The following is a 13,042-nucleotide window of genomic DNA, read 5'->3' on the forward strand; positions in this document are numbered from 1 at the left end:
TCAGAAATATGATACAATTTTTAATCATTAAAATCTTGGGCATATTCACTTACTTTCTCTGAGCATCAGTTTCTTTCTCTAAATAAGCAGCTTGGGGAGATAACCTCTCCGATCGCCTCCAGATATAATGTTTTATGACTTTATCTACAGAAGTCCCTACATGCCTTAAATGTATGAGGTTTTGTTTTGACATTTAATTAAGCACAGTAGTCAATGATATTAAACCCAGAAAATGAGCTTACCAGAGATAGCACTGTAAGGACCACATGCGACCTTGTAAAACCAAGGCAGTGTGACCGAGCACAGCTTGTTCATCTTTCATAAGGCTTTAGACTTTCACAGAGTGAGCACACCTGGCATGCAGGCTGCGGGAGGGGGGGCACTGCTGGAGCAGGGGCCTCTAGGTCTAGGACTCGTTTAGGAGGTCCTAGGAGCAGGGTGTCAGGAAGTCCACGACTCCGCTGCTGTCCTATTGCCATCAGGACCAGCCATCCTGAACAAAGGTGTCGGACTTTTTCTATTGACTGTTTATTTATAGGGTCATTTATATTTTTGATGGTAGTTTATGCCTGTGATTTCCCCCAAGACACATCTGAAACCCTATTCAGATTCTGTCAGCCCTGCATCTGTAGGGCCACCCCTGGCATGGGCCTTGTCGCCCAGACCAATGCCCAGGCCCGTCACCTGGCCCAGTCTCCACGCCAGCCAGCCTCACACACCCACTTGGTCATGCTGTTGTCCCACTCAGAACCCTTACAGGTGGGCCAATAAAAAACATGAGCAAAAGGTCTGGACAGCTCTATGTCCATCAGGGTGGCTAAAATGAGGGGAAAGACAGCTGACAGGAGCAGACGCTGACACTGCTGACAGGAATGTGGCAGCCACTTAGGGAGTGCTTGGTAGTTTCTTAGGAAGTTAAAATGCATTTGCTGTATCACTCAGCACTCCTACTCCTGGGTATGTGCTCTAGAGAAAAGACAACTTAGGTCCACACAAACAACTGTATGTGGATGTTTATAGCACTGTACACATAATCGCCCCAAACTGGAAGTTACCCAGATGTGTTTCAGCTGGTTCACCCAAACAGTGAGACACCGGTCAGCAGCAGGGAGGGGGCAGATGCTGCTGAGGGCAGCGGCCGAGGCCCCAGAAGCAGTGTCATAGGTGAAGGAGGCCCATCTGAATGGGTGCCATGCTGAGTGATCTGTCTCTGGGACGCATGGGGAAAGGCAGAGCTGCAGAGGGTCCATGAGTGGGAGCCACGGCTGGAAGAGAAGGACGTGAGGGGACTCGGGGAGGTGATGGAAATGTGCTATATCTTGATTGTGGTGGTGGTTACCTGACTATGCATGTGTCAAAACAACATGCTAAAAATAAGTTGGACTGCATATATAAATTATACCTCAGTAAGGCAAACTTTAAGAAAAATGTCCATTGGGAAATCATGATTTGATTCGGAGGAATTTGCTTTATACCTGACTGTGTTATTCTATAATAAACACCTATCTCTTCGGCAAAGTCTGTGCATTGGAAGATTGTGAGATTAGTCTGTGTGGAGTCAATTTATATTATGAAATTAAAATGTAACATTCACAGGACAATGAGAGTTATTTACTTCAAAAGCACAAAATCAAACAGGCCTCAGTGTCTCTTACCAACAAGTTCCAGACTCGTTATGTCCGGTGCTGTCAGCAGCGGTATCTGCGTGAGGTCAGCAGCCATGCAGCTGATGGTCCTGTAGGACAGAGAGCACCCGCTTGGAACCGGCGGCGCGCCTCTGGGAGGGGCGGGGGCTGCAGGGCCGGAGGGCGTCCCGAACGCGGCTCTTCTGCGGGCCTGGGCCGCTTCCTCCCTTGCGGGGTGTCCGTGTTGGTGGGCCTGCCGCCCCTCCTCTCGAGGTCTCTGCTCTGTCCCTTCTCTGCTCTGTCCCTCTCTGGGAAATATCCCCCCATCTCCAGGTCCAGAGATTGTTTTCTTTTGCTCCCTATCTTCATTATCTTTCATTTCTTCTTCTTCCCCCTCAAATTGAAGTTCCTCTTTTCTCAGTGCTTGATCTATTTCCACCTGAGGAGGTGGCAGCTGCTTATGAAGTAAACTGGTAGCTTCTCTTTGTTCTAAAGAATCACCAGAAAATTCAGTTGTGTCATTTAATGCTGTACCATTGAGTAGTGAATAGGTGGCTACTGACCACGTGGGAGTAGACAGTGGGGGCAAGTTGTGACATTGATAAAAGGGAGAATCAGTGAAAATGAGGTTAGTAAGTCGTATTTTTCCTCCAAGTATCTGAGTGCAGTTTAAACATGAAATGCATGTTGACATTTTTACTTGAATACTTTTAATAGTAACTTTATTTCTACTTTGTACAATCTGTCATAGACGATTTTTGTTTTGCCTGTGGGCTTACTATTTATTTTTCAGTAAAGTATCATACTACCTGGTGACTGAAGAGGGAGTAATATTGCCACTGATGCAAAGTGGTAAGCAGTCCTATTGTGAGATTGCAGTATGATCAGATATGACACCTTTGTAATAGATACTGCTAAGTTAATTGGGGTTATTGATAATACGAGAATTTGTACACTATTAGACATAAAAATGTGAAACAGATACATATTTTACTGGCTTTTGGTAATGAAATTGGTTTTTGTTTACAGATTTGTTATTTTTGTTCTATTTTCTTTCAGTTCCATGGGTCTAAAAGCATCCTCTGATAGAAAGTTCTCTTCTATTTTCCTCCCAGACTCTATTTAAATCATTTTTACTTCTTGACACTTACAGAAGACTTCCTAGGCTTAAATGATGTTGTTTTAGCCTAGACATATGCATGAGAATACTGTTTATCATTCCATGATAATAGTAGAAAGTTCATCTACCTTTGTATTTAGCCATTAATATCTTTAACTAAAATGGGGAAGATGTGACTAAGACGGGACTTCAGACTCACCCTCTGAATGAAGACTTCTAGGGAGGAGTGAGCTCAGTGCATAGATTTTCATCCATCAAAAAGTATATATTTACTTAAGCATCTCCCTGCTTTTCTTTCATACTGTGCATATATCACTCCCAAAAGAACTCAGAAAATATAATTATTTCAAAGAATTATTTGAGATTTCAATTCAGTATATATTATAAAGTCTGTGAGGGTTTTTTTTTCACATCTCTGACAGAAAATACAAAAGGACAATAGGAAAAAATTAGCAGAAGGAAACTAAAGCTATAATATTGAAATATTTAAAATCCTTTCTATAGATGCAAATTTATTTTTCCAAAATAACCATAGCATTTCAAGGATATTCCAAGTCCTTTGAAAAATGTTTGAGAATTTCTGAATCTTGCCTTTTTAAACTTTGTGGTTCACCCCCAAGGAGTCAGTTTTATTAAACACTTATTTTCTAACATTTTTAAAAGTCATAATACCTTATAAAATAATTGGTAGTAGCCATCAAAATACAATTCCTGAATATTCTAAAGTTCTTCCTGGCAGGAGACTACCTGTGATCACCTTGTGTGAGGAGACAGTCTACCTTGATGGGAGACAAGAGAAAATACCCCACTCCTTCCCATCAAATTATTTAACATGTGTTTGTTTATTTCATAAGGCATTGGCCAGGCTTTTCTTGGGGCAGGCCTGAGCCTCCCTCCTGGGGATTCTTTACTCCATGAGGTATGAGCCTCATAGGATGAGGGGACAGTGAGCAGCCAACAAAACGCATAGTGTGACCTGTCTGCGCACAGCAGTGCCACAAGAGGAAGTCACTGCTCCACATAAACTGGAGAGTTGGGCTTTATTCTCTCTAGATGCAAACCGCTTCTCCTATTGTTCACCATGAGTTCTACATCTTCTTTTGGGATAATAGTTGTACCCACATTGAGTTGCATTAAGTAAGATAACGCATGTAAGGAGCTAAGCAGAGCTCTTCCTATATATTAAGAACTCAGGGACTATTGGCTCTGTTAATTCTGTCACTACCTTTCTAAAGCTGAGACTCAAATGTGAAATGTGAGGTGGTCCGAGTTTCCTCATTCTGATAGAGCTAGAACTAAAGTCAAGATCTTTTATTTCTGTCCCCTACGATACTCTTTCCCAAGTAATTTCTATGTTTATCATAATTGCACTAATATTTTAAATGCTCTGATGAATAGTTACCATAACTTAAAAGTTAAGGTAAGTTACAAAATAAAAACATGTGGAAGTTAAGGACTAAATCGCATGTGATATTTTTTTTAGCTAAATATTTATACCGGTATCAGAGCAGACTGGGCAGCATTCTCCTTCAGGTATAACTGCTTGGGGGCACGTCTGAGGGTGGCACATGGTTTCATCACAAAGTACTCTTCCATTCAAGCAAAGGCAGGTAGTACAGGGCTCAGGAGACCATACAGCTTTGTTGTACATGGTCAACCCATTCACCAAACAGTGTCCTTTCTTTCCTAGGAAAGAACGTAACACATTTAAATTCTTTGTGTGGTTACCAGCATTTGTGAATAGAACTCAGCACACTATGAAGTCAAACTGATAGAACCACACAAGCATAGTGTTCTGTGTGCATTCATGCTTAGGGTAAGGTTATAGATATAACCCTTTGAAATGCTTTTTCACATGCTCTGCTCTTAGCCTTTCACTCAGGCTCTGAGAGTGACCTCCTCGTGGTAACTGGGCTCTGTGAATTGTGCTTCCATCTTGTATCTGTCAGGATGGCTAAGTTGCAAAAGAGTAGATATATGGATAAGTACCGTGTTTCCCCGAAAATAAGACCTAACCAAACAGTCAGCTCTAATGCGTCTTTTGGAGCAAAAATTAATATAAGACCCGGTATTATACTATATTAACTATATTATATATTATATTAACTATATATTATATTATATTATATTATATTATATTATATTATATTATATTATATTATATTATATTATACCGGGTCTTATATTAATTTTTGCTCCAAAAGACGCATTAGAGCTAATTGTCCGGCTAGGTCTTATTTTCAGGGAAAAACGGTATATCAAATAAGCAGGCCATTAGACAGCTGATTTGAATATTGAACTATTTTCCTTCTGACCCTAGGGTCATTCCTAATAACTCTCCATCTGATGAGCTATTGTCCCCAAATTCCACCCCCAAATGAGCTCTCGTATTTGTCCCCTCCTTTCTCTTACCACTGTCTGCCCAATTCAGGCCCTACCCATCTCTCATTTGGATACTTGCAGCAGACTAATCCCACTCACCCAATTCCTCCCCTGGAAAAACAGATAACATAGATACATTTTCCTGATTGTAAAAGCACTATACTTTATCAAAATTCCAATAGCTTTTTTTTTTTTTTTTTGCAGAAATGGAAGTTAGTCCTCAAATTCATACAGAATCACAATGGGCCCCAAATAGCCAAATAATCTTGGCAAAAAGAACAAAATTAGAGAACTCACACTTCCAGATTTCAGAACTAACTACAAAGCTGCAACAATCAGTTGATGGCAGCGAGGTACTAGCAGAAGGATAAACTTATAGACCACAGTAATATTGAGAGTCCAGAAATAAACCCATACATCTATGGCCAAATGATTTTTGATAAGAGTGCCAAGACCATTCAATAGGGAAAAAGTAGTCTCTTTAACAAATTGTGCTCGGACAACTGAATATTCACATGCAAAATATATGAAGTTGTCTTCTGCCTCACACCAAATGTAAACATTAACTCAAAATGGATCAAAAACCTAAATATAGCACTAATAGAAGAAAACATAGGTGTAAATCTTCATGACCTTGGATATTTAGATATGACTCCAAAAGCACAAACAACAAAAAATAAATTGGATTTTATCAAAATTAAAAATTTCATGTATCAAAGGGCATTGTCAAGAAAGTGAAAGGACAGTGTACATAATGGGAGAACATATTTGCAAATCATGTCTGATAAGGGCCTGATATCCACAATGTACATAAAGAACTCTTATAACAACAGAAAGACAAATAACACAGTGTAAAAATGGGCAAAGGATTTGAATAGACATTTCTCCAAAGAAGATATAGAATGGACAACAAGCACATGAAAAGATGTTCAATATCATTAGTCATTAGGGAAATAGAAATTAAACCGCAATGAGATAACCACATCCACAAGAATGGATGGCTATATTTAAAAAAATGGAAAATAACCAATGTTGGCAAGGATACGGAGAAATTGGAATCTTTGAAAATTGCTGGTGGGTATATAAAATGGTATCACCTTTGTGGAAAACATTTAGTGGTTTCTCAATAAATTAAACGCAGAAGTACCATATGGCCCAGCTCCTAGGTACCCATGTCCACTTCTAGGTATATACCCAAGAAAATTGAAAACAGGAGTTCAGATAGAAACTTGTTCACAGTTGTTCATAGCTGTGCTATTTTCAGTAGCCAAAAGGTAGAAACAACGCAAATGTCCATCAGCAGGTGAATGGGTAAACTATATGTGGTCTGTCTATATGATGGAATGTTACTCAACGTAAAAAGGAATGAAGTACTGCCATGTGGTGCAACGGGGATGATCCTTGAAATCATTATCCTGAGTGACAGAAGCCAGACACCAAAGGCTGCATATTATATGACTCCTTTCATATGACTTATCCAGGATAGGCAAGTGTTAGAGACAGAAAGACTAGTAGTTGCCAGGGGCTGGGGTTAGGAGAAAATGGGGAGGGACTGCTTAATATGTATGGAGTTTCCTTTTGTGGGGAAGAAAATGTTCAGGAACTGTAGTGATGATGGTTGCACAACATTGTGAGTGCACTAAATACCAGTGAACTGTACACTTTAAAATGTTAAAATGCTAAGTTTGATGTATGTTTTACCACAATTTTAAAAAGTACCATAAGACCACTGGAAAACATTTTAGGACAATTGAGAAATGTTTAGCATCCATTTTCTGTGACCGCATCATTCGTTAGCAGTTGTGAGTACACTGTTATTATCATATCGTTTTAGTAGATTTCCCTGCCTCTTGACTCTTTTCCCAGCCATGCTGTAAATGTGACCTAAATTGTATATTTTCATGGTAATTGTATGTTATTTCTGTTAATTTCATGGAAATAACATCATTTAGAAGCATTTGGTTTTCTTGAGACAATATATGAAGTATTGGCCACAGAATATTATGTGGTGATATTTTCTTTTGTCTTCAGAAAGTTTTATGTAATGGTAACATGTATAATGTAATTACTCTTTTTTTCTTCCAAACCTGCAAAAATGTGCACTATTAAATACTAGTGTTTAAAAATGCCTAGTTGAAATCTTTGGCAGAATTTCCAATATTTTCAACCCTTAAAAATTCAGTACTTTATATAAAATAAAATCAAATATAAATATATACAGTTTATATAAAATAAAATAAAATCCATTTTTTGTTGAAGAATTTTGATTGAAAATATTTAATAGCCATGTATTCATAGAATCATCTGAATATATTTCTATATCCTAGGTGATATATCATTATAAGTGAAAAAGCAGTTGACAAATTCATGTGTATATTATCTATATTATGATTACAACTATTTAAAATACATGGCATAGTAAACAGACTAGAAATAAAACAAAATAGTAACTATGGTTTTATAAGTATAGTAGGATAACTTTTTTTCTGTTTTCCAATTTTATAAGTACATTCTATAAATGATTTTAAAATGTTGTTTAAAATGTATCTTCATAGATTAAACCAAAATATAATAATATAAGTTGAATTTTTTTTTTAAATTAACTTCATGGAAATTCCTTCTGTCCCCCTCTCCCTAGTACTGTTTTCTTACCTGGTAGCACATTATAGCTTGATTCTACTCCAAGAAACTTTAAAAAGGATTCAAACTTCTCCATGCCATAATCCAGGTCAACCATGGGAAGTGTCACTGTTGGTGTCACCGTCGTTGTTTGCTGAATCCCAAGCTGTCTACTGGGTCTGTGGTTAGACAAAAAACTTTTCCTCAGTTTTCTGTAATGCATCTTCCTTTTTTGCTTCCTTGGAGTTCCTTCATTTTGTCCAAAGTCAGTTTGAAAAATGATAAGCAGAAAAAAACAAAACAAACCTGCAAACTTCATGCTTGCTTTTTCACTATCCAATTCCTAGAATGAGAATGAAACAGAATTTCAGAGTTAGTTGTAACTAAATTTTTACCTCTGAAAACTGGCTTACAATTGCCTGTATTCCTCAGCTGCGAGTCTTTGGGAAATAACACGCTATATGGGCTCTACGCTATAGTAATACTGCAAAATCAGCATGTAGAAATTTTCTGTCAAAATCAGAGAATATTTAATATCATTATCTCCACACCAGGCATGAGCAGACTTTTTCTGTAAAGGAACAGATAGAAGTATTTTACGCTTAACAGGCCGTATGTTTCCTGTCATAACTAGCCCACTCAGCCCTTGTAGCACGAAAGCAGACAATATGGACAGAGATAGGTGGAGCTGTCCACCAGTAAAACTATTTACAAAAACAGGCAGTGGGCCGTGTTGGCGCCTGGGCCAGCGTTTGCCGACCCTTCTCTGGCGCCCTGTGTGGTAGGCTTTCAGAGGTCACTCGGGATTCTCTCCACCTGTCTGCCAAGTCATCTTGTGACTGACATCATCCATAACCCAACTTCCTAGCTCTTCTGTTTTGTTCTTTTATTCTCCAGCTTTAGAATTTTCTTTTTTGAGGGAGAGGACCTGATTGCACCATATAAAAATAACAGTAAACGAGCATCTGTTATAAAGAGGTAAGAAGAGACAGTAACTCTTAGCTGCTCTCGAGAGCAGCACAGGGCTCTCGGTGTGGTGAACTGAGACATGTATTTGAGCCGTGACTACTTAAGTACTCTTGCTGAGGAAGACTAAGTGTGGTAGTGGCATTGTGGTCTGATGGGATGGGCCAGGCCCTTTAGTCAGGTAGCAAGGACAGGTAGAGAGAAGCCCTCCACCGTGTGTTCGCGGGGGCTGGTGAAGGATCAGCAGGCATACGCTCCGGCGTCACTTAGTTCCACAGGGAAGGTTTGCACATTGTCATTGTCCCTCTGAGCATAGGGCCAGTGTCCCTACCCTTGCTCTTCCCTGGCAGCTCTTCCCACAGGTTCCCTCCCTGTCAGTACTCGCTGAGTTGGAGTACCCTCTCTACACAGCCAGGGAGTGTGGAGGAGAACCTGAAAACCCAGGGACCCTAAGGACCCAGCATCACCAGTTAAGTGCAGCTTTGCTCACAGGCCTGCCTTGATCACCTCTGTCAACGAGAACAAAACTCCTACTTCAGAAAACACCACTCTGGCTGGCAATGGGCAGGAGTGGTAAAGGTTCAAGGTGATGTTACATACAGAGATGAAAACTCCAACTGCAAAGGAGGGACTTGGAAGGCTCAATGGGCCAACAGTGGCCTCAGGCTGTCAACCAGCAGTTTTGTGGGGACCTTAGAAAATAGCCCAGAGACCCACTAAGCATGTGATTCAGCCTTTCTGTATGAAATAAAGTGATCCGTTGACATTCAGCTACTACTGTCTTACAGGTCTATTTCAAAACCTGTGGGTAAGCTGTGGGCATCTCAAGGGCATCTGAGTAGAGGCTGTGTCCTGGGAGTACAGCAGGCCTCCACGCCTCAGTGCCTGCCACCCAGATGTGTAGGAGATGGGGGAGCATTTTCAGGTGCCGCCAATATCGTGATCTCTCAATAGGAACCTACCTTGACTACCAAACATCGGGTTGCCACCCTGGTTCCTTTGCCTAGGTACAAATGTCACTCGCTGACCTATTTTGACATTCTACCATAAGGTACATCACCTGCAGGCCAAGAATACGAGCACTTGTTTGTGGGAGGCTTGCATCCCTGCCTTGCCAACATTCTTGCGGATGGACAGCTAATAACACAGTGACTCCAGGAAGTAGTGACTCCTGAAGAAGTGCAAGTTAGTTTATGGTCACTTCCTAGAGAACCCATCAGCCATTACACCAATGTTGTGACAGGACTTATCAAATCTGACTTCTGCTTCCAGCCAAGATGGAATTAATAGACCAGATAAAACTTCCCTTCTAAAACAACTTAAAATTCAGACAAAATACATGAAACAACATTTTCAAACATTAGACATGGAATAGCACAGACAGAGCTCTCTGAGAGGTGAAGCCCTGCTTACTGCCTGGAGGGAACTCCTTCCCCGACAGCAGCCCAGAGAGGGCGCCCAAGCGGAGCCCCAGTCTCCCTCAGCTGAAAAGACAGACCTGGGGGTCTGGGGATGCCAGAGAGGCAAGAGCTTACAGGGCAGGGTACAGAGAGGTGAGAGCTACCAAGAAAACACCTTCCAGAGACCTCAAACCTTCACCTGAGTACTGACTAAAGTACTCAACACTGGAGAAACAACTCCTGTAAAAAAAAAAAAAAATCCCTGAGGCTCAAAAAAGGCTGGGGAGAGTTTGTGTGCACACCAGTCAGAGTGGAAAACCTGTACTTCACAGGGCATCAGGATACTGGCACAGCAGGAGAAATAGTTAACCCTAGACTAACAGCTGCCCTGATCCCATTTAACAACTGAACAACAAGCCTTCCTGAAAGGAAGAAATGAGGTACAATAACTTAACCATGTCCCAGAGCACCTAACAGTGCCTGAGACTCCAGCAAAAATTTTCCAAGCACACAAAGAAGGAAGAGTTGACCCACAATGATGAGAAAAATCAATCTATTGAAACCAACTCCAAAATGGTAAGCTGACATAATTATTAAGTAGGCCATTAAAAGTTATTATAACTATATTCCAGATACTCAAGAAGGTAGAGGAAAGATATTTAAAGAGATCCAAATCAAATATCTAAAGATGAAAACTACAACGTGAGAGATGAAAACTAGACTACAAGGGATGAATAGCACATTAGACATTACAGAAGAAATTAGTGAACTTGAAAACATAGTCATAGATATTATCCAAAATTAAATACACATATATTATACACAAAAGGCTAATGAAAAACAAGAACAGAGCATCATTGAGCTGTGGGATAACTACAGGCAGATCAATTTATGTCCAATTCCAGTCCCCAAAGGACTAGGGAGGCACAAAAATATTAAGAAATAAAGACCGATCATTTTCCAAGTTTGATGAAAATGATAAACCCACATATCCAAGCCTGTTGAACCCCAAACATAAGAAATATAAAGAAAATTGTACCAAATATTTACCATATTCAAATTGTCTTAAAAGAGAAAATGTTAAAAGCAACCAGAAAAAAAAAGACACAAAGTTATAAATAAAGGCAGACTTCTCTTCAGAAATAGTACAAGCCAGAAGACAGGAGAGCAACATCTTTAAGGTACTCAAAGAAAAGATAATTGACTAATACACTCAACTGTTTAACAATTACATTAATACAATAATACTGTGTTTGGGTGTTTATCACATAAGTAGAAGTAAAATGTATGGGAACAGAAGCAAAGTGAAAGAAATAGGAAATGTCAATGTACTGTTGTAAGTTTCTTATACTATAAGCAAAGTGGAATAATATCACTTGAAAGTAAACTGTAGTAAGTTAAAGGTGCATATTATGAGCCTGAAGGTAACCAGGAAACAAAAAGAGTTACAGCTAATAAGCCAATAAAGGAGATAAAGTGGAATGATAAAAATAATCCAAATCATATATGTAAATTATATTAAATGTAAATTGATTAAATGCCACAATTGAAAGACAGAGACTGTCAGATTGAATTTAAAAAAACAGGACCCAACTAGATACTGCCTACAAGAAACTCATGCTAAATATAGATACAAATGGGTTAAAATTAAAAGGTTAGAAAATATATACTATGGTAACACTAATCAAAAGAAAAATTGAATTCTGGGATGTAACATACAGCATAGGGAATATAGTCAGGTAGGTACCAGACTTACTGGGGTGATCACTTTGTAAGTTATATAAATGTCTAATCACTATGTTATACACTGGAAACTAATACAATATTGTATGTCAACTGAAAAATAAAGTGGAATGGGTATTATAATATTAGATGAAGTAGATAAGATGAAGAAGAATATTATCAAGCATAAAAAGAGCCATTGCATAATGATAAAGGGATTTTTTTTTGTCGTGAAGATGTAACAATCCTAAACCTTATATACAGAGCAATACAGCTTTGAAATGCATTAAGAAAAAAACCGATAGAACTGCAAGAAGAAATAGACAAATCCATAGTTATCATCCAGAATTTCTATTTTCCTGTCTCAAATATTGATTTTAAAATAGTAGATTGCAAGTTAAAACAAGATAGCACTATACAACTATTAGAATAGCCAAAATCAAAAACGCTGACCACACCAAATGCTGGCAATGATGTGAAGCCACGGGAACTCTCATTCGTTGCTGGTGCCAGCGCAAGATGGTACAGCCACTTTGGAAGACAGTTGGGCAGTTTTTTAGAAAACTAAATATATTCTTAATATATGACCCAGCAATCATGCTCCTTGATATTTACTCAAATGGGTTGAAAACTTATATCCACACAAAAACCTACACGTGGATGTTTACATCAGCTTTATTCACAATTGCCAAAACTTGGAAGGAACTGAGATGTCTTTCAGTAGGTGAGTAGATAAACTGAAGTCCATCCAGACAATGGAATATTATTCAGTGCTAAAATGAAATGAGCTGGCAATCCATGCAAAGACATGGAAGAACATTAAATGCATACTGCTAAGTGAAAGAAGCCAATCTGAAATGCTAATGCTGTATGATTGTAACTATACGGCATTGTGGAAAAGGCAGTAAAAAAATCAGTGGTTGCCAGGAGTTGGTTTCATGGGGGAGGGATGAATAGATGGAGCACAGAAGATTTTTAGGGCAGTGAAAATATTCCATGATACTGTCATGGTGTATACATGTCATTATACATTTATCCAAACCTATACAGTGTACAACACCAAATGTGAATTGTAAATTATGGACTTGGTCATAATGATGTCTCAGTGTCAGTTCATTGATTTTAACTTACTGTAAACCTAAATCTGATAATTGTCATATATAAAAAACATGTTGGTAAACCTCATCCTTAATTGTTCAATACAATGT

General features: G+C 39.0%; 2 protein-coding genes across 7 annotated transcripts in view; one reads left to right on the forward strand and one right to left on the reverse strand.

The window, feature by feature from the left end:
• The window catches only part of CENPP (centromere protein P), a 261,592-nt gene that overhangs the window by 195,415 nt on the left and 53,135 nt on the right, over positions 1–13,042 (forward strand). The window lies entirely within an intron of this gene.
• Positions 1–13,042, reverse strand: part of ECM2 (extracellular matrix protein 2) — a 39,187-nt gene that overhangs the window by 16,726 nt on the left and 9,419 nt on the right. For both annotated transcript variants that reach the window (XM_074330157.1, XM_019713823.2), the window contains exons 2-4: positions 7,780–8,089; positions 4,243–4,431; positions 1,656–2,114 (exon numbers count right to left, since the gene is read on the reverse strand). In XM_074330157.1, the coding sequence (XP_074186258.1) occupies positions 1,656–2,114; positions 4,243–4,431; positions 7,780–8,065 (934 nt within the window). In that variant the 5' untranslated portion in view covers positions 8,066–8,089. The remainder of the gene's footprint in view (positions 1–1,655; positions 2,115–4,242; positions 4,432–7,779; positions 8,090–13,042) is intronic.

Source organism: Rhinolophus sinicus, linkage group LG04 (assembly GCF_036562045.2).
Source record: "Rhinolophus sinicus isolate RSC01 linkage group LG04, ASM3656204v1, whole genome shotgun sequence".
NCBI classification, from domain to species: domain Eukaryota; kingdom Metazoa; phylum Chordata; class Mammalia; order Chiroptera; family Rhinolophidae; genus Rhinolophus; species Rhinolophus sinicus.